A 23891-nucleotide genomic window follows, 5' to 3' on the forward strand; every position below is an offset into this window, starting at 1 on the left:
TCAAATCTTCAATGACCTATAATTCAAAGTAAAACATGATTCAGGTCATCAAACACTAAATTGATGTTAAATTGCAGCTCAAAATTAACGGAAGCAGCTCATTAACCAACAATGATTAAGAGATCACTAACAATGACAGAAATTTCCTTGATGTTAACAGAATATCCGCTCATATATCACATATATCATTTCTGCAACAACAAACAGACAGAAAATCTCAAAATTCAAATCTTATTACTTATACACATTCAAGATTAATGCAAGCGGAGAATATATTTTAAATTCTAAACCCAAATTGAAGTAACCGAATAGGCGAAGACTGATTAAAATCTTCTAAACAGCCTACAATTCGAAGTAAAACAGGATTCAAATCTTAAACACTTGATTGCATGTCAAAATTGCAGCTCATTACCTAACAATTAGATTAAGAGATAAAAACTAACAACGTCAGAAAATTTCTCGTAGAAACAGAAAATTAGAGTATATATCAAACACATCATTCTGCGCAACAACTAACAAAAAATCTATAAAAAATCCATATCTCACTACACATTAGGATTAACGAAAGGCCGGAATAATAAGCTTTTAAGATCATAAAAAAGTTCTGCATGACTCAGATATGTCAATATTTCATCGCAAAATTATATTAAAAAAAAAAAAAACGAAAACTAACCTTTTAACGGAAGCTGCTCAGAACACAAGCTTCCTACGGTTTCAAGAATTCAGCAAACTATAGGGCAAAAAAAAAGAAAAACAAGCTCGGCTTGGAGAGTGACAAATGGAAATATATACTACTAGAGAGTATAAAGTATTGTATATTTTAATTTTAAAAAATAGGGAAATATCCCACTTGATGAGGCTAGTAGCTCAACCGGCTTAACCGGTAAACCTTGTTTACGGAATTGGCTTAGGGTGACCGGCAGCTGGGTAAGTGGAAAAAGAAGCCGAAGGGCCTGAAAACAAGCACATGTATGAATTATGCATGCATCCGGTTATGGTAGGTAGGGATGGCAACTCAACCCAAACCTGAAGGTTTCGACTCGATCGGATCGGTTTTTTATAAATAAAAAAATCAGGTTTTGACTGGGTTGGATCGGTTTTTTTTAAATACACTGTTCGGGTCGGGTCGGATTTATGGTGAAAAAAATTTGACCCGACCCGAAAAATATATATAATTTTATCATATATATTTAGGAATAATTATAATAATACCCCTTTATATATAATTTTTTTTCAATTAAGTCACTGTTTTTATTGAATAAAAATATATTTTTTTATTATTTCAGGTCGGGTCAGATTTTTAAGTCATATATTCGGGTCGGATCGGATCGGGTGAAACCTTACTTTTATCAGGTCGGGTCGGGTCACAGGTGAAAGACTCTTTCTTCTCTGATCGGATCGGGTGGCCCAAAAACTCGACCTAACCCGACCCATTGCCATCCCTAATAGTAGGTGAGGTTGAAAATGATATTTTATTTCCAGTTACAAGTAATTCGATTGCCCAAACAATCACTTCACCATGTTTTCTTTTAATAGCGTGATTAAATCAAATTGGAACAAGTGCAACTTAATTCCCATTTATTGAATTTAATAATAATTTAGGTTGTTTGTATTTAATATTTATTTAAGGTATAACAATGATTGCAAGTTGATATTGAAATTCTAGGATATTCAAATTTAATTTAAAAAATAATAATATTATTATGGTAGTCACCCTACATTAATTTTGATGTTACATTTGATACGATATTAATATCTTTATTTTTTTTAATTTTATGTTATGTCTTTCTTAAAATTTTATAATATCATTTAAATATAAAAAATTATATTATTAATATTTACGTACTTACTATTATCTCAATAGTTATGCGAGAATAATAATTTTTATCATTATATTTAGAAATTATTTATACTTTTAATTTTTAAATCGAAAATGATATGATATTAAGTATTGAATGGTGTGGATATGGCGGGCGTGATTAGATGTACGGAGCAGAAAAGGCGACTGGGGTCCAGAAAGAATGCCGCAGTGACGTGGACGATGGTTGCGTGAATTAGTGGACAGCTAAGAAGACTCAAGACTAAGGTGGTGTTTAGTTAGATGTAATCATTTGGAATTAGTTGGAATTAGAATCTAATATCATCACTTTCTCATATTTGGTTCAAATTTTTTAATGGAATTGGAATCTCTGATGGAATTCAATTCCCTTGTTGGAGGGAATTGAAATTTGACCATATTATCCTCATCAATCATTTAGTAACTTATTCATATATTGAATAAAAATATTTTTTTTATATTATTTCGGGTTGTGTCGAGTTTCTAATTCATATATTCAGGTCGGGTCGGGTCGGTGAAACTTTATTTTGGTCGGGTCGAAACGGGTTTTTTTAAGTGTGATATTTGAGTTTGGTTGGGTTCGGGTTTAGGGTGAAAAAAATTGGACCGACCCGAAAATATATATAATTCAGGTCGGGTCAGATTAAGTCACTGTTTTTATTAAATAAAAAATATTTTTTTATTATTTCGGGTCGGGTTGGATTTCTAATTCATATATTCGGGTCGGATTTTTTTAAGTGTGATATTCGAGTCGAGTCGGGTCGTTTTTTTAAGTGTGGTATTCGGGTCGGGTCGGGTTTATGGTAAAAAAATCAGACCGATCCGAAAATATATATAATTCGGGTCGGGTCGGATTAAGTCACTGTTTTTATTAAATAAAAATAATTTTTTATTATTTTGGGTCGGGTCAGATTTCTAATTCATATATTCGGGTCGGGTCGGATGAAACTTTATTTTGTTCGAGTCGGGTTTTTAAGTGTGATATTCGGGTCGAGTTTTTTTAAGTGTGATATTCGGGTCAGGTCGGGTCGGGTTTGGGTTTAGGGTGAAAAAAACTGGACCGACCCGTAAAAATATATAATTTTACCTTATATATTTAGGAATAATTACAATAATACCCCTCTATATATAATTTTTTTTCAATTAAGTCAATGTTTTTATTGAATAAAAATATTTTTTTATTATTTTGAGTCGTGTCGGGTCGAGTTTCTAATTCATATATTAAATAAAAATAGTTTTTGGTATATTTTTTGGTAACTAATTAACATATTCTGATTGGAATGTATCAAAATATTGCTCTATCTTTTGGTAACTTATTAACATATTTTGATTGCGATGATTTTAACTTATAATGTTTATTAGCTTGATTTTTATAATTTATTGAAATGAATAATCAATCAATAAAATGAAAATTTAATATTTTTTATAATTTTTTATAATATATTACTATATGTAAGTTGTAAAATAAATTAAAATAAAGTAAAAAAATAAGAAGGGCAATTCTGTCATTTTACATTACTGAAATCAAATTCATCTAACATGTCTGCGAACCAAACAGAATATGGAATTGGATTCCAATTTCATTTCCTGCCAACCAAAGAGAATATGAAATTGGATTCCAATTCTTACGGATTCCAATTCTTACAGATTCTAATTCATTCACAGATTCTAATTCCCTCATAAATATTTCAGTGAACTAAATGCCACCTAAGCGTTTTGTAATGGATCTGTCAGCTTTATTTGCAGGGAAAGTTTGCTTGTTTGTTTTATTTTTTTTATGATTCCACGTGTACGGTCAGCAAATCCAACGGAGCCTGGTGATTCGGTGACCCTTTGTTGGTTTCCTCTCTTTAGACGAGCGCCATTGCAAGAGGCGACAGCATGTTCGTCTTCATAACTACATATAATAAACGGGTACAATTTCATGAAAATCGATTTTAGTCGGGATGGATCGAAGGGTGAGTAGGTGTAATTATTTCTTAAATTTTTAAAATTATCATATATTTTAAAAAAAAATTTATGTATATCTTATTAAATATCTATTTTCCCCCTAGAATTTTAGTTCGCCTCCAGTTTATCTCTCTTAAGTTTAGGTTCGTCACCCTAATATAAAATCATATGTCCGTCCCTGACCGTATTCTCACTAATTGAGATGAGGGTGGGTATAGGTTTAATAGGTAGTGAATGGGTGCATATATAAAAAGTTATACCCGTCGTGAGTATTAGGTAGGTAATGAGTTTAAGATTCTACTCACCCGCATTAAATTTAGGTATAATTTTAGACATAATTCTATAAATTTTAATATTTTATTAGACATGACTTGTAATTTAATCAAATATTAGGGTAAAAATATTTTTAGAATTAAAAACTGTCGTTTGTTCTATCTCAAATTGACGAGTTTAGGTGGATACATACAGGTACATGATGGGTGGCGAGTATCTAATTGGATAGTAGGTGTAGAGATAAATTTGAGAATGCATATGTATGGGTGTATGTAGATTTAAAAATTTTATCTTTCGTGGGTCGTGGGTGGATAATATGTACAAATATATTAAGGTAAATATAAAGATAAAAGGAGCATCCGCACCCGTCAACCCATTTACCATTCCTAGTTATAACATTAGGCTCCTCCGCCCGGCCCTGTTGTTTTTAGCCCTCACATTGCCTCCTCCATCCACTTGTTTGTAAAATGCACTGAAATGCTGGTAATGGTTCATGAGCTGCAACACATTGTAAATTGATCAAAAAAAACACCTTCCAGCTTCAAATGTGGATCAAATTTTGGATGACCCTTAAATTGCTATATGTTACGTCTTCATAAATGATTTTCGAGAATTGTTATTACTCCATCGATCAGGTTTTCAGGCTAATCTCTTCGCTTAGTGAAGCTTTTAAGGAGTCTATATCTCATGGACATAGGTCTTCGAATTAGATCCCCAACATGTATATACAATTTGTCAGAATAAAATCTAAGATTTGATAATTAGATCATTTTAATCTATTGATCTACAAATAAATATCACACCACCAACTCGAAACACTATAAATATCAAACAATAATTACATAAAAGGGGACATTGGCCTCCATAATCTCTATACACATCCATCTTTTTCGTTGTGACTATGTTCTCTTTCGTAAAAGACTATTGATTGATCATTTGATGTTTTTTTATTAAGTTACGGTGATTCAAAGTAGTATTTGTTATAAATACTCTCACTTATTTGATAATAAACACTCAATCACCCTGCTGTAGTCATTAATGTTTGAACATGTGACCTTTAAGAATAACAATGATTCTTTTAACCACTGAGGGTTTGAACTCGTGACCTTTAAGAATAATCATGGTTCTTTTAACCACTGAGATAAGTTGATTCGTGCTATCATTTGACGGTTGTTTCATCATCAACAATAATTATTTGTTCAAATTAAAAATAAATAAATCATTAAGAGTTGAGATTATTTTGTTTCATCAACACTATTCAAATTCAATTCACAAATGCATAGAAAAAGATTAAAACTTAATTTAATATTATTTTAGAAAGTGTTGGCCGAAGTGTTTTAAAAAATATATTTGAATCAATTAAAGATTTACGTGTTTAATATTATAGTTTTTTAGCACTGTGGATGACCAATTGACCATAGCAAAGAATTAGGTGACTAGGGCAACAACAAAGAATGTAAATAGCGATTTGTGATTGTGATAGTGTCTCTTATACAGTGGTAATGGTGTCTTTTGGGATCATTATTAAATGATTACGATACTCACAATCACCGTAATATCATTCGTTATATTTGTAATCATTTAATAATGGTCTCGAAAGACACCATTACCACTTTGTAAATATTTAAATTCCTACAATAGACAAAAACCAAACTCCAATTCTATTTCCACGACATAATCAGCGGCCAAAACCCAAGCGACATCAAGGTGGCTCAATCCGCCGACACAAAATGTCTCCAACCCGCCACGGAGCCTTGTTAATGGCGAATGTTCCGTTGACCGAGACCCCAGGCCCTAAATCGAAGCTGCTCGGCGAGCACAGGAAGTTTACGACTCGACAGGAAAGGCTGAGTTGGCCTGGTGATGGCCATAAGCTTTTGCTTCATTGATGGGATGTACAATGGTAGCAGCTCCATGAACATTTTGGGGGAGAAATTGGCTTCGAATCCAGTTCGGGAAATATCGGTCGGCGGCAGAACAAGATTTTTCCGCCTGGCTCAAGGATATGTATCGGTAAAAATTTATTCTCAAACATTTCACAATAAACTCATACTTTTAATGAAATATTTAAACACAATAATTTAAAAGATAAAAAAAAAATCCATCAATCACTAATGTCAGATTAATTAATTAAAATTTATTTTTTAATTAAAATTTTATATTTAATTTGACTCGATATAAATATATATAAATTTTAAATTTTAGGTAAAATATGGATCTAATTTTACAAATAAAAAAGATATATTATATATTTTTTAAATATATAAAAATAATTATACTATTATGAGTTGAATCAAATATTTTTGCTAAACTCGAAATTAGTTCGATCTTATCTTCAAAAAAAATCTAAACACAAACCTTTTTAAAAAAAATCGTTCTTATAAAAATGAATCGAATCAAAATCCGTCAAATTTTAATCACATACCTATCAGTAAATACACTATAAAAATTTAATAATCATAAGTTTAAACCATAATAAAATCATATTTAAACCTTCCAAAAATTTAAAATGAACTTCAGTTAACCGTTAGATGAATTTGGGTTTGGTTAGACAATATCGGGGTTTTTTTCCAATAGGACAAACAATTTTATTAATTAGTTTAACAGGATATATAAAAATTTATTTTGAGATCTACGATATTTATTATAGTGATTTAAAACTTGTAACATCGATGTGATAAATTTTAATAAAAATATTTTTTTAAATTTCTTCGAGGTGATAAAATTTAATTAAAAAATATATTTATTGAAACTCGTCACGTTAACATTACGAGTTTGAATAAAAAAATATTATTTAAGAAAATTCATCACCTCGATGTAACGAGTTTTTAATACTATAATAATACCGTAGATCTCAAAATAAACTTCTATTACACTATTGGATTAATTAATAAAACCGTTTGCTCTATTGAGAAAAAAACCCGACAATATCTTTTCTCGCTAAGAAACAGGGTCTCGAAATATGGCCCATCAAACCAGCAACCCTTATATAAATTTGGGTTTGGTTAGACAATATCTTTTCTTGCTAAGAAACAGGATCTCGAAATGGACCCAGACCCCTCAAATATGGCCCATCAAACTAGCAACCAAAGCCACTCACCGCAGCCGGCAATGCAATGGGTCGTCGGAGCTAAAGCTGACATGAAGAACGAAAGACCCATTTTCCCCCTTTTCAAATGCCCTCACTTTCTCCCCCACTTCGTTCTAATCGCAGTGGCCGCTTCTTCAAAAAGAACCCTTGTCTTGTGAAACCCTTTCTCAATATCACTTCAAGAGCCCACCTGTCTCAAGCAATCTTTTATCTCGAGCTCTTAACAAGAAAGGGCGTTCGCTTACCTTTGAAAACTCTTGCTTCTCTCTTGCGAAAATGCGCGGAAACCAAGTCTCAGAGAAGGCAAATTCCTACACCTTCATTTGAAACTAACCGGACTCAGAAAGCCCGGCACTTTTTATCCAATCATTTTATCTATATGTATTCTAGTTGCGGCGATTATATTGGTGCTCGCAAAGTGTTCGATAAAATGGGTACTAGAAATTTATATTCTTTTAACAATATGCTATCCGGGTATGCTAAATTGGGCATGATAAAGCCTGCTAGGCAGTTGTTCGATCAAATGCACGAGAGACGTCGTTTCGTGGAACACGATGGTTATTGCTTATGCAAAAGGCGGGCATTTGAGGAGGCGCTGAGATTTTATAAGGAGTTGAGGAATTTGTGTATCGGATACAATGAATTCAGTTTTGCTGGTGTTTTGACTGTTTGTGTTAAGTCGAGGGAATTGCAACTTACCAGGCAGGTTCATGGCCAGGTTTTTGTTGCTGGTTTTTTGTCAAATTTGGTGATTTCGAGCTCTCTCGTTGATGGTTATGTGAAATGTGGGATGTTAGGGGAGGCTAAGAAGGTGTTCGATGAGATGAAAGTGAGAGATGTTCTTGCTTGGACTAGTTTGGTGTCGGGGTATGCTCAATGGGGAGATATGGAATCAGCTAATGATTTGTTTGATCGAATGCCTGAGAAAAACCCGGTTTCTTGGACAGCTTTGATCTCGGGTTATGTTCGAAATGATATGGGGAATGAGGCACTTGAATTGTTTACAAGGATGATGGTATCTCGAGTTAGACCTGATCAGTTTACCTTTAGTAGTTGCCTTTGCGCTTGTGCTAGTGTAGCTTCGCTTACACATGGTAAACAAATACACGCCTGTTTGATACGAACTAGTTTCAGGCCAAACATGATAGTCATCAGTTCCCTCATCGACATGTATTCAAAATGCGGCAATCTTAAAGTTGGCAAACATATTTTTTATCTTACAAGTGACAAGCAGGATCCCGTATTGTGGAACACAATGATTTCCGCGTTGGCACAGCACGGACAAGGTGAAGAGGCAATTAGAATGTTTGGTGACATGATAAAACAAGGGATGAAGCCAGATAGGACCACTTTTGTTGTCATTGTCAATGCATGTAGCCACTCTGGTCTTGTTGAGGAAGGACTTAGGTTTTTTGAATCCATGTTTTCTGACCATGGCATAATTCCAGATCAACAGCATTATGCATGCTTGATTGATCTCTTGGGTCGAGCCGGTCGTTTTGACTTATTGATGAACCATCTAGAGAAGATGCCTTGTAAGCCTGATTGCCATGTTTGGAACGCATTACTTGGTGTTTCTAGAATCCATGGGAATATAGAACTGGGGCGAAAAGCAGCCGAACAACTTATTGAGTTACAGCCTCAGTCTTCTGCAGCATATGTATTGCTTTCAAGTATATACAGTGCGCTAAGGAAGTGGGAATCGGTCGAGAAAGTGAGACACCTTATGAATAAGAGACAAGTCCAGAAAGAGGTAGCTCTTAGCTGGATAGAACATGAAAGTAAAGTACATTCTTTCACCGTATCAGATAGCTTGCACCCTTTGAAAGGAGCAATATACTCGACCCTGGATCAGTTAGCCGGTCAGATGGATGAAGCTGTCTCGTTGGACGAGTTTGAAAGTAGAAGTTAGCTAGTTCCATCTTTGCTGAGTTATTCTGTTGGAGGCCTGCATCTAGTGTTGTACCATTTTTTCTTCTCAAGGCAAGTCGATTCCGTGGAGTTGAATCTTCCAAATTTCATTTATAATCTGAGTTTTCGTTCAAAATGATGGATTTTTCATGCTTCCTTGTAGGCAATTTTTTCATCCAAGTGTTCATTGAATAAAAATTGGTGATTTTTGATGTGTAATCATCTTTCTTCATGCTCCATTATAGCACGCACACAACTGATTTCGTTTGATGTGTCCATAGTTTACCCAATTCTATTTCAGGATGAGCTCTGATCAACCAAGTATGTTCAGGCAAAGTTAAATCTTTATGAAATGCCGAGACTAACTGGATCAAGCTCTTCCATTCTGCCTTTTAGATCTTTGTATGTATCTGTTTTTTTTTGGGTCATTTCTTGCTCACATTCCCTGACATTGTATCAAACAAGCTGAATTGGTTTCTTATCATTGTAGGATTAGGGATGATCGTTTGGTCGAATCGAGTGAATAAATTTTGAGTTACCCGAATTTGACAAATTATATTTTATTATTTCAAGTCAAATCTTTCGGAACGAATAATGTGTTAAATTTTAAAAAATAAATAGCTCAAATTAAAACTTTGTAATATAACTAAATTCTAAATTAGATGCCATAACTTGAAAACCTTATATATTTGAGAACTCAACAAGATACTGAATTGCTAAAGCTTAAGCTTAGCAAGCATTTTGTGTAAATATCAAACCATTAACAAGGTTTAATTGTGGTTTCAGTCCCTCAATTACATTCATTTTCTTAAAACCGCCCTTTCCAAATAATTATTGGACAGAAGGAATCGGAATTTTGTGTTGCCAAGTGTACTTTTTTTGTCCAACAGAACCCGAATTTAACTCATGGATTTATCATAAAAGTCCAAAACACAACCAAAATTGTATACAATGTTGGAGAACCAGACACTTGTAAGAATCGTAGGGATGTAATCGATTAAAGTAAAATAAGAAAACCAAATCCGGTAATTCAATCAAAATCAAAGCAAATCCCACTAGGCCAAGTTTGATTCTGTCACGTAGAGCATAAAGCATTACTGAGACGTTATAATGCTATATATTCGACCCCATAAAGGAACCCTTTTTAATTCACAGGTCGAAACAGAAGAAGAAGAAGCTTCCTTCTTCTTCTTCTTCTTCCTTCTTATTCTACTTTGTTTGTTTGATAAAATAAAATGGGGTCTATGTTGTCTAAACAGGTGCAAAGGAGAAAGGCAATCAAGACGGAGAAGAAGACCCTTTGCGAGCTTCACGCTAGTTCCGGCGAGACGTTCCCCGGAAGCGAGTATTGTCCGGCCAATCGGAAGAAATGGATGGCCGGTCTTGGACCTGAAAAAGTTCACGTAAACAAGATTGTATGGCCGGGAACTCACGATTCCGCCACCAACAAGATCGGGATCCCGTTCATCACACGGCCATTCGCTCAATGTCAATCCTTATCCATCTACGAACAGCTTGTTATGGGGAACAGGGTGCTGGACATTCGTGTCAACGAGAACCGTCTGGTCTGCCATGGGATCCTGACAACGTACAACGTCGATGTCGTCATCAACGACATCAAGAAGTTCTTGTCCGAGACCGAGTCTGAGATCATTATCCTCGAGATCAGGACCGAGTTCGGCCACCAGGATCCGCCGGATTTCGAACGGTACTTACAGGAAAACCTCGGCGAGTTCTTGATTCACCAGGACGATCACGTGTTCGAGAAAACGATAGCCGAATTATTGCCGAAGAGGATCATCTGTGTGTGGAAACCACGAAAGGCCCCTCGTCCGGACCCGGGGTCGGCGTTCTGGAACGCCACTCATCTCAAAGACAACTGGATCGACACGGACTTGCCGTCGACCAAGTTCGACAGCAACCTGAAGCACTTGAGCGAGCAACAGCCGGTGACATCGAGGAAATTCTTTTACAGGGTGGAGAACACGGTGACGCCGCAGCCGGATAACCCCGTGGTATGCGTCAGACCGGTGACCACACGGATACATGGATATGCTAGGATGTTCATTACTCAGTGCTTTGCGAAGGGTTGCGCCGATCGGTTGCAGGTTTTCTCCACGGATTTCATCGACGCAGATTTCGTCGATGCCTGCGTCGGCCTCACACACGCCAGGGTTGAAGGGTTATGTTTATGATGAATTTGATGATATCTTCTTCTTGCAAACTACTCTCTTCGTCCATGGAATTTTACAATCTATTCTCACATCTCCAAACAAAAAGTTATAGATTAAAAGTTTAGGTATCAAAATAGATCAAATCTGATACTTTAAGTACTAAGTATAAATTTTATCCAAAATTGAAAGAGACATCATCAGTATTATTTTAAATAATCTTTCTAAATGTAAATGATCAATTGAACATCTAATAAATTTTATCAACTGAAAGAGAATTCTTTTTTTAAAAATATTCAGAGAATTTTTTTTAATTTTAAATATATTTAAAAATATTTATGTTATTAAATATTTATAAAAATATTTTTATTATTTAAAAATATTATAAAAATATAATTAATATTTATTTTAAATAATTTATCTTTAAACTTTTAACTAATTTATAATTATACGTTGATTATTTTAAAAATTTAAATTTTTATAAACTAAATGTTCATATTACTCGTCAAACGTTGTAGAATTTTTCAATCGGAAACTTGGTATTTCGTACATTTTAGGAAATTCTTTAAATCATTTAATAAACTCGACAAAGATCATAAATAAATAAAATCTTAATTTGAGATAGTGTGAATAAAATATAAAATATATTTAGATTACCAATAAAATTTTAGTTTAATTTTTATAATTTAATTCTTATAAATATATTTAATTTTATCTTGACTCAAATTTTTAAACTTAATTCAATTTTAAAGAAAAAATAAATTTTAAATAATAAGAATACAAATATTCGATTAATTCAATTTTTTTAATTCGATTGGACTGATTTTTAAACTTTGGAGGAGGGCTTGAAATGTGTCCAATTGATGCAAAATTCAAAGATACCGATTCTAAAAAATAGGCCTAATTCTACAAATTTAAACGTTAAGTATGATTTAAAAAATAAATATTTTTTTAATAATATGAGGGAAGTACATACTAATATTTGTTTAAAAATAAATAAATAAATAAATGTTAGTTGATTAATCGAAACAGAACAGCGAGTTACCAAATACATAATTTACCCTAATTTTTTAATCGATTTAATTACTAAGAGATCCTTACACTACAACTTTTATTTAAAATTGGTCCTTAAATTAATTTTTTTGCTATCTTGGGAAATGCATTACAAACTCTTTAAGCTAAATTTGGGAAATACTCAAATTGGATGGCATTGTGTGTTTACAACAATTTAATTTTACTAGCCAACTAATTTAGTCTCCTGTGGCACTCCTAAAGTAACAGAGATTAAACAAAGGTGCAACCGTGACAAACGATGTATTCGATCCGGCCGTGGCGTAAATCAGGGGTGACGAGTGTGGTTGAATGGGTGGTGGTGTAGAGGAGCAGGCGGTGTGGCATTGAGGCCGCGAGACGGTGGTGGTGAAGACGCTGCCATGCTGGTGCTGGTGCTGGACATTGGTAACACTTTGTGAAGAACCCGAACGTGTCGATCTGGTCTATGAAATTGATCATGCTCGCCCATCCACCGAATCCGAATCCGACGATCAGGACCCACACCACGATGAAAGCGTTTATCGTGAAAGTCCCCACCCATCTTCCGAAGTACTTGGGCGGTTGGTCCACCGCATTCTGCATCACAGCCGTTCATCAGACATCAATGTTAGAGTACATAGGGAACCAGGTACCATTAACTCGAAATCACAAGGGTACACATTAGTACTGTTTTTTTTTTCATTCAACAAGACTCAAACGTGATCGACATGGGATGTTTTAGTACCTCGCGGGCAGCGGCTGATCTAAAGGTGAAAATGTGGGCAAGTGCAGGGATGATGTAGACAGTGAAGCTAACGAGGAGGGATCCGACAGTGGAGTTGATCGGTCCGAAGAACGGGAAAATGATAGCCAAAAACCAAATCGGAATCACCACCGGCAACCTCGCCGCAGCTCTCTTGCATAAGCTCTTGCACTCATGCATCCCAATTGCTTTCTCCCATACAAAGTACAGTGGAGTGCATGCAAATCCAAACGTTATAAACTGCAACACATCACAAAAACGAACACATCAACATATAAAGCAGTGAACCGATTCAACCCGCCCGACCACGACACGGTCCGACAGACCGATCAGGGCGATGAGACATCATAGAAGGGATTCATAGCATGCCTGGTGGATGAGCATTAAAATGACAGCCATGTCTCTGAAGGGAGATCTCGGGAGAAGCGAGAAAGCGTTTGAGTGATCGAGAAGCATGTCTCCGAAAGCCCAATAAACGGCCGCCGCCGAAGGAAGTGTCAATGTCGTCACATAAACTGTGGCCATCATGTATATAGCTTTAAACTTCTGTGGCTTCCACATCGCATGCATAATCTCTCTGCATAATTCATCATTGAATACCAATTAAAGCCTAGATTAAAGCCTGTAAAAAGCTCTGTCCTAAGCTGATTAATTCTGGGTTTTCATCCTTAAAAAACATCCTTCAACCCCATTGATTGGTCACCAATGATCAGATCATGTTTAGAAAGGGCCAAGCTCTGGTCCTTTTCAGAAATGTGTTCATATGCATCAACACAATATAATATTGAATTGCAGATTTGTAGATAACGTAAACGACACATAAATGTTGTCTTACACAGTGACAGCATGTCCCCCAAATGTATAGAGAATTTTGTGGCCCCAGTGAAATACAGAACCAGCTTGGTCGGACCAGAATGTCGAACCCCTTCAATCTATAATACATTTTAACCCCATAAATTAAGGAACTTGGCGTGGATTTGACCGGAGAAAATGAGTCTCTTTTTGTTGTTACCTGGCCATGGAGGAGTGAGGCAACGGTGAGATACCAAGCAGTGTAAGTGGTCATCAGGAGGCCAAGAAAGACCAGACTCTGTAATTGTGAAATGAAGGAATAAAGACAGTGGTGGCACAACATGCCCCAAAGATGTAAGTCCATGTCCTCTTGTCCAGATTGTCATTATGTAATAAATATTGCTGCAACAAAACAAGGGGAATTTCATTGTCGGCTTTGCATGCTTCAATACTATTCCAAAAATCTACACAGAGCCGAGTTCATACCTTGCACAAGCTATGAGTTGAATGACGGATCCAAAGAGGAGGAAAGTGCAGTTAAATGCTAAACCCACGTTTCTCCAGTGCTTCCCAAGGAGACCATCCAGCACCTCAAACCACTGACAAGAAAGGTTGAAACTTAAGATCAAACCAACCAAGATTTGATTTTTGTTTTTCTGAATATACCTGAATGACATGGTTTCTGAAATCAACTTTCTCTCTCTCTTCCTTGTTCTATATTCCACATAGAGTATGCTGATGATATAAGCCGTCCAGCTGCCAACAATCCATAGAAGAGCTGAAGGAGAATCCCGGAAAGCATTCCGAGCTGAGAAAACGAGTAGGGCAATGTAAGCAACACTTGAGCCACCTGCAACAAGAAATTACTGAATCCGTTAAATTCATCGTTCGAATATCCACCTTTACCTATAGAAAATATCGCTCAAAGTTTCTGATTTATCGCATTTTTCTAGTAGAATCTATATCAGAACTGAAACAAGAAAAGAAAGGAGTAGATGTGAAAAGAACACCTGATTAGAAGCACAGCTGAACCAGGCGTCATACACCGAACCGCCATGCCAGAAGAGCTTAGAGAATTTGCTCTTCATGCCATTAGACTTCCCTTCTGGTTTCATCTCAACGTAACTCCCAACAATCACGGTCTCCCCTACCTTTTCACTTCCCATGGTAGAAACTATAAACTGTGTAGTGGTGTTTCAATGGTGAAAATGAAGCACGGTTATGGAGGGTATATATATACAACAAATGAAGCATTTGTGGGGTCTTATGGGGTTTTGGGAAATGTGAAGAATTCACTTTTTTAGAGGTTAAATTGAGGTTTTTCTTCTTCTTTGACGACATTTCTTGGTCTCAGGGGGGCTTGAAGTGATTAAAAAAATTTGTAATTTAGTTGATCAAGTTCAGTTTATGAACCCTAAACATCAAATTAATTGATTCAGAGAGAGCGTGAGTGGCTTGTCTGCACGAGCGGGTCTCCTCGCTTCCAGAGCAACGAAGCTTATTATTACATTTGTCTCTCAGCCTAATCTAAACCTTAATTAAATTAGGGTAAATTAAGCGCTTGTAATTTTGATCCATTTTAGTATTTAAACATTAAGTTTTGAAAAAAAAATGAAAGTTTGAATATTAAAACGGATCAAAATTGATAGTTTGGATATTAAACGCGTTAACTTTTTAACGTCGGGTAATAAAATAAAATAAAAACTAATCGTTAGGTATGATTTTAAAAAATTGATTAAGCACTAAAATGGACCAAAACTGATAGTTTAAGTATTGAATGCGTAAACTATGAACATTGAGTTATCATTAAATTGTGTATTGATTTTGTCATTAAATTTTAAAATGTTTAAATCTTAACATTAAATTCTAATCTTGAATTCAATTAGAACAAAGAGTTGTTAACAACATAATATTATGACTGTTTCTTCCCCCATAAATTTTAGTTTATGTATTGATTTTGTTACTAAATTTTGAAATGTTTTAGTTTTAGGCAATATCTCTAGTTTGTATATCAATTTGGTCCCTGTATAAAATTGTCAACTATTTCGGCCATCATTGTTTGCCAATCGTTGACTATCACCGGTCGCAATTCGCAGCAAGAATGAAACCAAACTATTCTTAGTTTACTCATTGGTTTATCGTAAAAGTAACTCAAAATTGACGAAAATTTATTTAAAGGTTCGACGTTCTAAACTAATCCTTTGATCCCCTTCAAAGGTCGTCTAACGAAACTAGTTTCGAGGTACTTGTTAGTTTCTTGAAAGAATGCTTATCATCGCTTGGATTTTCAAATAAACACTTCAAACTCCTTAAATCTAAGAAAACACCAAATCCAAACCTAATAGATTTTTGTGTGTTTAATTTCACGAATTTTAAATAGACTTTGAGAAATTCTAAACCGATAAAGTGACATGAGATAATGAGACGAGCTTAAAGGTGTATGATAGTAAAAGACAATGGAAAATAATAATTTCCTATGGTGACTAAAAATGGGATAAAAAAACTCTAACTTTAATGAAAAATATGATGAAATAAAATAAAAAAAATATTTTCTAGCATACACATCGACACACGTTAGCACCCCCATCAGCATCAAATTATCATGTCATTCGATTGCAGGGATGGAGCCAATATTTTAGTTCAAGGGGACAAAATCAAAAGAAATCAAAATTTAAAAGTCTAAATAGATAATTATCCCTATAATTTTTAATGGTAAAAAAATTTGGGTGGGGGTGGTGGCTCCGTCCCTGTTCCACTGCTAACGGTTTAATGACAAAATACTTGAATTCGAAACTAAAAATTAGTACTAAAATTGAATCAATTTGAAGTGTAATAATAAAATATAAATCTAAAATTCATTGACCCTACATCAAATAATATGACAAATTTATATTTATATCTCATAAAATTTCACGAGTAAATGCTTAATACCATAAGCTGACCCTATTCCCATATGTAATGGGGTAAGGGGAAAGTAGGGTAGTAGGCTGCCCTCAACGTCAGGTTGAGAGCAGCTTCCGTGGAAGACCTCCGTTATGAATTGTTCTCAATGAGACTCGATTCCCACGACCACAAGATTAAGAGCTTTGAGCTCTACCAACTAAGCTAGACGGACAATTCTAAGTGCTTAATACCATAATTTCTTTAAATCATATATCATGGGGCCACAGGTTTGAATAGATCTCGAAAAGGGCAATTGATATGAAGAAAATGGTTAATTACGTAGACGTCCCAAAAGTATACTTAAATTCTATATTAATCCTTAAAATTTAATCATTGTGTTTAAAATATGTTTGGTGTTAAATTCGGAGATATTTTGAGGGTGGAACGTGGAGGAAGGAGTGAAGGGAAATATAATAACAAAGAAGACCGCATGATTGCAGCCAAAGGGGCGTGGTCCGTTAGCTGTGAAACAACAACATGAAGCATAATGAACCTTTTAATTTATGATTTTATCACATGACCAATCTTCATATGCAATGATAGATCTAGAAGTATTTTTTAGGGTGGATACACATTGTTGACGGCATAAAATTTATCACAAGTAAAATTTTAGAATAGGCACCGTCCGTAAAATAAGTAACTAATCGAATAAAACTCATATTTCAGGATCGACACGAAAAATTTTAAGATAGACACCATCAGTAAAATATGTAATTAACCAAAAAAAAAATTAAATTTCAAGGTACACACCGAATACTTGTAACATTTCCCCGCCCACTTATATGAAAAATATATATAAGTGTCTACTAAGAGTAAATTACGGTTTTCATCATTAAATTTGTTTGTGTTCTCATTTTTGTCACTCAACTTTATCTATTAATAAAGTTTTAAACTGTTTATATTTTGGTCATTTTAGCGTTATTATTTAATGGCGTTATGACAACACATATTTAAAACTTTTATGAAAAGCCCCAAAATGTTCTTTCTATTATGTGAAAAATACCCTAAAAGCCCCCAAAATGTTCTTTCTGTTATGTGAAAGTACCCTTGAAATCTTCATTCCCCAAGTTTAAACATATTTTTTGAATTCCCTTTAAATTTCTAGTGTCGAAGTATTCTCTTCTAAATCTCAACGGTGCAAAGACAGAAAAAGAGAAGGCAAACAATATATCAAGACTTCACGTTAATTGGACGATGGAGATTTTAGATTGGTGTGGTTTTCCTCTGAATTTTAGGTTGAGTTTCACAAATTTTAAATAGACTTCGAGAAAATATAAATGATAAAATAGTGAGGGATGATGATACAAATTCGTCGATATCTAAAGTGGACAGAAAAAATGTTACAGAATGACAGTTTCATTGACAACATGAAATGAAGATGAAACCCTAAAATATTCTTTTTATTGGGAATATTATAAATGAAAATAAAATAGTCCATGTCACCCTGTTGATTTTATTTAACGCTCGAGCGAGTCAAACAAGAGCAATTCAATAATAGTTGAAATTGAAAATATTTAATTTTGAATGACCAAAAGAAGAATACAATCAAAATTGGGTGAAGGAAAAGAATAATTTACCCTAAGAATAACAAAGTGTGTCAATTGCCATTACATGTATAACTAGATAATACATCAAACTTGAAGGTGTCCCACGAACCAAACGATTTCGATAGTAAATGGATTGTTATTATTCATTTAAATCTCGAGTTCGAGCGTCAGAAATATCAGAGGTGTGAGCGTTTAATGTTAAATAGTTGAGAGTTATCTTCGAATAAATATTTCCTGATATTTATCCCAAATTAATAAAAGAAAAAAAATCGAAGGTGTAAGAGGGATATCTCCCCACACTACAATCACCCACATTCCCTCTTGTTTTCTGATCCAAACAACTTACCCAGAGGAATTACTGAACCCATGCTGGTAAAAAACCAGAACATAATGAGTTTGTCTTTCTACAAATCAGTAAAAAAAAACATCAAGCTTGTGCTGTTGTGTTTGATATGATTAAGCAAAAGCATGAGTTTTACAGAACCTTTAAAAGAAAGATTCGTTTTTCTAAAATGTTTTGGTGCAGACTGTGCAGTGCAACATATTCATGGGAGGGTGGTGTTGGGAACAGGAACATTCCTTCTGGAAACATTGTCTCTTTGACTTTGACCGTTACCTTTATTTCATGCACAAGTGGTTATCGATCAATCTGGGACGGACACAAAATTTGATATTAGGAATAAACTTGAACTTATTAAATTTCAGGACAACTATCCCACCCGCCACTCGATCCATCCTTGTATCAAATCGTTGTTGGCTTGTTCTACTAAGTTCATTAACATAATAATCAAGTTTAATATGTTTATCCATTTATTTATAAGGAAAATATGAACATGTGTTCCGATATTCATTGGAGCTAAATTGAAATAGGCATTCAATTATTAATTGTGGCCTATGTTGATGAGACTCAGCAAGCCAAGCTGTGTTAAATTGTGTGTTACGGGTGTATATATATATATATATATATATATATGAAGTCATCAGAGTTTAGATTAGGGATGGTAACGAGTTGGGTTTTATCAAATTTACTGTTAATTTAATCTAAATTGAGAAGTATATACATATTCTCCTCATCTGAATTCAATTCTATTCGAGCTTAGGAAGGTCATATCCAACTCAAAACTCAACCTGAATTTTAAGATAAAATCTAGACTTAAGTCTACACAAATGTATATTTAAAATTCTTGTTTCTATTCGTATAGTATGAAACTAATTTAAAATATTGAGAGGTTTGATATTATAGTAATTATCCATAAATATATAGGAAAAAATTTATATTATTATCTTGAATTGGGTCGGATCAGATGTATTTTTATTCTAAACCCAAACTCAACTTGATCACTCTTTACAAAACTCGACCCGAGCCGATTTTTTCATATAAAATATTATCATAGTAAAAACCTATTGGATTCAAATCAAAGTATCAACCTTAGTAATTTAGACATTAGACAAAAGATAAAAGCATTTGATTCTAGAGTGATAATTGTGTTTGTTTCTTCTTTAGAAAGAAAAGATGTATCTTCAAAAAGATGTTAATTTCATGTCATCCTAATTGTGAACACAAAGACAAAATACCATTAATAATGCCAACATGAGAAGTGATTCAGAAAATGAGATTGACAAAAACTTTAATTACAAAAATATGGTCAAACTATGATGATCAATAATTCACATACAATTATTGTTTAGAATTGTTTTTTTTTGGGTAAATTACACGGTTTCGCACTCAACTTTACTCTATCTCTTATTTTGCTCATCTAACTTTCAATTTTTCTATTTTACTTATTGAACTTTGCAGATTGCATTATTTTCCTCACTCCACCATTACACGTATAACGTCGTTATGACGTGGAATAGTTTAAAATTTTCAGCTCGATGACATGGAATAGTTTCATAATAAACACCTCGATGATGTGGAATTGGGATGAGCATGGGACCCGAACCTGACGAGTTTCGACCCGATCGGGTTGGGTTTTCTTTAAAAAAAATTCAGAGTCGTGTTGGGTTCGGGTTTAGGGTGAAAAATACCCAACCCGAAAATATATATAATTTTACCTTATATATTTAGGAATAATTAAAATAATACCACTCTATATATAATTTTTTTTCAATTCAGTCACTGTTTTTATTGAATAAAAATAATATTTTATTATTATTTCGGGTCAGATCGGGTCGCGTTGGGTTTCTAAGTTATATATCGGGTCGGGGTCGGGTCGGGTAAACTCTTATTTTGGTCTGGTCGGGTCGGATCAGGTCTCGAGTGGAGGTTCTCTTGTTCTCGAGTCGGGTCGGGTGGACCAAAAACCCGACCCATGCTCATCCCTATGTGGAACATCTTATAACATTAGATTGCGTTATTTTTTTCATTTATTTAAACACAAACTTGATATCCCTAACCATAAACATTCACACTGAAAAGGGAAAAGAGAGGAAAGAGGGAAATGAAGGAAAATAGGCTGAGCAAGGAGATAGAAGAAATGTCTGCCTCAAATTCTGTTCCAATTTGCAAGTGTGAAATTCCAACGATGTTGAAGACAACATGGTCGGACAACAACCCTAGAAGACAATTTTTCGACTGTAATAATTACGACAATATGTGGCGAAAATCTTGCAATTTTTTCAATGGTACGAGCCAGCGATGAATCCTCGTGCGAAGATTGTTGTGGGTGATCTTCTCAGAAGTATCATAATGATTTAAAAGAAAAGAAGAAATGAGAAAATTATTTGGGTTGTTACTTTGATCTCTTCTATTTTGCTAACCTACATTTTATGTGGATGAAGATTGAATATGGGTATTGAAGATTGAAGATGATTCTAGTAGTGAAGTGGGTATAATTTGAAGTTGATTTTGGTGTTGAAGGAGAAGATGATACTTTGGTTTTTGGATTTTTGAAGGATAACTTATAAAATGTTAAAGATTTTGTCAATTGTATTTGTTAATCCATTGATATTTTGTTAAGGATATTAACTATTATGAATAAAATGTTAAGGTAGTTGTTTATACATTGAAATCATATGAAAAGAACAAATATTTATAAAGTTATGCTTATATTGATTAAAATTGCTCATATTTTCATACATATGTTCAAACATCATCATCTACAACCATCTCAAAAAGTGAGCAACCCTAAGTTTGACTGAAAATGCATATTCATCAGTGGCAAGGCATTTCCCAGATATTCCAAAAAAAATTACAACATAATATACAATTCACAAAATATGATTGTCACAACAGTAGTCAATATCCATTGTTGATCTTCATTTCCTCCTAAGTCTCTTTGAAGTAGGATCTTGTATTGGAGGTTGGTGGGCAGTGTTAGAGCTTTGCTATGAAGGCATCATTCACTTCACTATGATGACTGAGCTCTGTGTATTGTGGCTTCCGTGTATGTTTTGACTCCCTTGATTTTGATGGATAGGATCTTCAGGATTGGAGCTTATTGGTCTCTTAATCTACAAGTGAGAAAAAGTCATACATGTTAATTTTTTTCATACATATGAGAAAACTAATTTGGCAAGACTTACTATGAGTTTGGGTTTTCTGTTTGTTGGTGCATGTATGCTTGTAGCAACTTGTGTTTGAGGTTGAAGTTGAGGTTAGGGTGGGGGTTGGGTGACATGATTATAATGAGAATGCATCATCCATTTTACTACGTTAATTGAGCCTCAGCTGCCTTGCTGGTTTTGAGTTGAACCTGTTGCATTGGTCTCCCTTAGTGGTCTCCTAACATCACTATCAATTTTTAGTGCATTCACAGTTAACATACCCCTGGTCGTTGCCAATAAATGACATGTTACCCAACATATCCTAACTCTTTAACCATGTCATGTAAATCTAGCATTGACATACAGTCAACTTCACACATATAAAAAAGTTAACTTTTTTACTAGTATATGCTATTGTGGGATGATTTACAATATATCCACCATGGTGAACCACCACTGTGCAGTATTCTGAGGATGCACCTATAAACTAAAAAGAACATGTGTAAACCAATAATACATGCACATGTTTTCAAAGTTTATATTTTATATGCTATTCCTTATATCTAATTCTATTGAGACCCAACAGACAATATCAAACATAATGCATATGGTCCTCACAAATAGTTTTTAATATGAAATCATTAAACAATATATGCGCTTGTGGTCCCAACAAAAAGGCATTAAAATAATTGTCACAATAATGTGGTGTTCCTTAACTTTATGTGTATTGTCTTATTAACTTTATTCATTACACTTTCTATGTTTCTCATACAATCAAACAAATCAATGTACATACATTTCTTCAGTATTAACTAAAACAGTTGCAACAATAACAACAAAGCTTGCCATACCCATAAATGAAGTAACAGAAAACTAAACTCGAGACCTATACAATCAACCATACATTTCATTTTAACACAAAATTTAAGAATAACCCTAAATGGAATAACAATAAACCCTAATTTTATAGCAGTTTGAAAAACCCATAATGCCAATTGCAATCGAAACATGTAAGTAGGATTTAGAAAACTCACCGTATGACATGCTTCGCATACCCTTCGAACGCAAAACAGAACTCCCCATGATTCTGCTATCAAACCCATACACGCCTTCATTTGATCTCAGAACCCCTCGATTGATTTCAAAAGTACACAAAAAGCCTAAAACCTATAACCCTAAACCTATATAACCCTAAATACCTTAATTTGTTAAAACCCTAACTCAGATTTAGGAGAAATTTTGAGAAACAATCTCTCGTGCTTTTGAGAAATAGGGGTGCATTTAGCTCACGGAACGTAAGATTACCAGTGGGAATAAAAGATTACCAGAGAATAGGATTACTGGGAATGTTACATTATTGTGTTTGGTTGGTTTGATAGGAATGTAAGATTACAGTGTTTGGTTGAAGGAATAAAAGATTACTGGAATGTATATTTTACCAAATTGTCCTTATTCTATATTTTTTAACAAGTGAAATTCTAAATACGTCTTTGAAGTGCATGCACATTATCAATAACTAAAAAAGATTTTAAATAAATATTACATGATAATCACATCATATTATTAAAAAAATAACTCAAACATATGTATATACTTAAACACTCATACCTCAATGTTTATAATTCTACTAAAATCCTTTTGTGGTTATTTTAATATTTTTAATTCATAATATTAAATTCAAATTATAAAAAAATAAATTCAAGGTGGTTTAAATGGGACACTCAATCGTTGCATAGAAATAAATATGAGTTGTTTTTAATCTTTAACAACAAGATGATTAATCCCTCTTGCTTATGGCTTAGTTGTGAATTTCATCCCTCAACTTATAGCTAAGTTGTGAATTTCATCCCTCGACTTCCCAAACACTGAAAGTTAATCCCTCAACCTTACAAAATCTTTGTTAAATATTATGGTTAAACCTATGTAGTAAAACATCTTTTCGACAATTCCTCAACTAGATAATGACATTAAATCTTTTTGCGAAGTCCTAGTAGTAACTATTTTAATTCAACCAGCATTTCTTATAAAAAGAAGATGTTATCGAAGATTTGCTCCATGTTATCTAAAAGTTTGATTGATAGTCATTCGGAGGTGA

The 23891-nt window shown here is 34.1% G+C and overlaps 1 protein-coding gene and 2 pseudogenes across 1 annotated transcript; 2 read left to right on the forward strand and 1 right to left on the reverse strand.

The window, feature by feature from the left end:
• Positions 1-7221: 7221 nt before the first annotated feature.
• Positions 7222-9104, forward strand: LOC120177929 (annotated as a pseudogene).
• A 1126-nt stretch (positions 9105-10230) lies between these two features.
• LOC120177891 (PI-PLC X-box domain-containing protein DDB_G0293730-like) lies at positions 10231-11272 on the forward strand. The gene has a single exon (XM_039183876.1). It carries the CDS (start codon positions 10298-10300, stop codon positions 11255-11257), a length of 960 nt encoding a protein of 319 aa, XP_039039807.1. The 5' UTR covers positions 10231-10297; the 3' UTR covers positions 11258-11272.
• A 1238-nt stretch (positions 11273-12510) lies between these two features.
• On the reverse strand, positions 12511-15030 carry LOC120177966 (annotated as a pseudogene).
• Positions 15031-23891: the final 8861 nt, after the last annotated feature.

The sequence above is a fragment of the Hibiscus syriacus genome, unplaced genomic scaffold (genome assembly GCF_006381635.1).
Source record: "Hibiscus syriacus cultivar Baekdansim isolate YM2019G1 unplaced genomic scaffold, ASM638163v2 tig00112343_pilon, whole genome shotgun sequence".
In the NCBI taxonomy this organism is placed as follows: domain Eukaryota; kingdom Viridiplantae; phylum Streptophyta; class Magnoliopsida; order Malvales; family Malvaceae; genus Hibiscus; species Hibiscus syriacus.

Excerpts from the sequence above, each read along its gene's own strand:
- LOC120177891 (XM_039183876.1), top strand. The coding sequence starts at position 10,298 with ATGGGGTCTATGTTGTCTAAACAGGTGCAAAGGAGAAAGGCAATCAAG.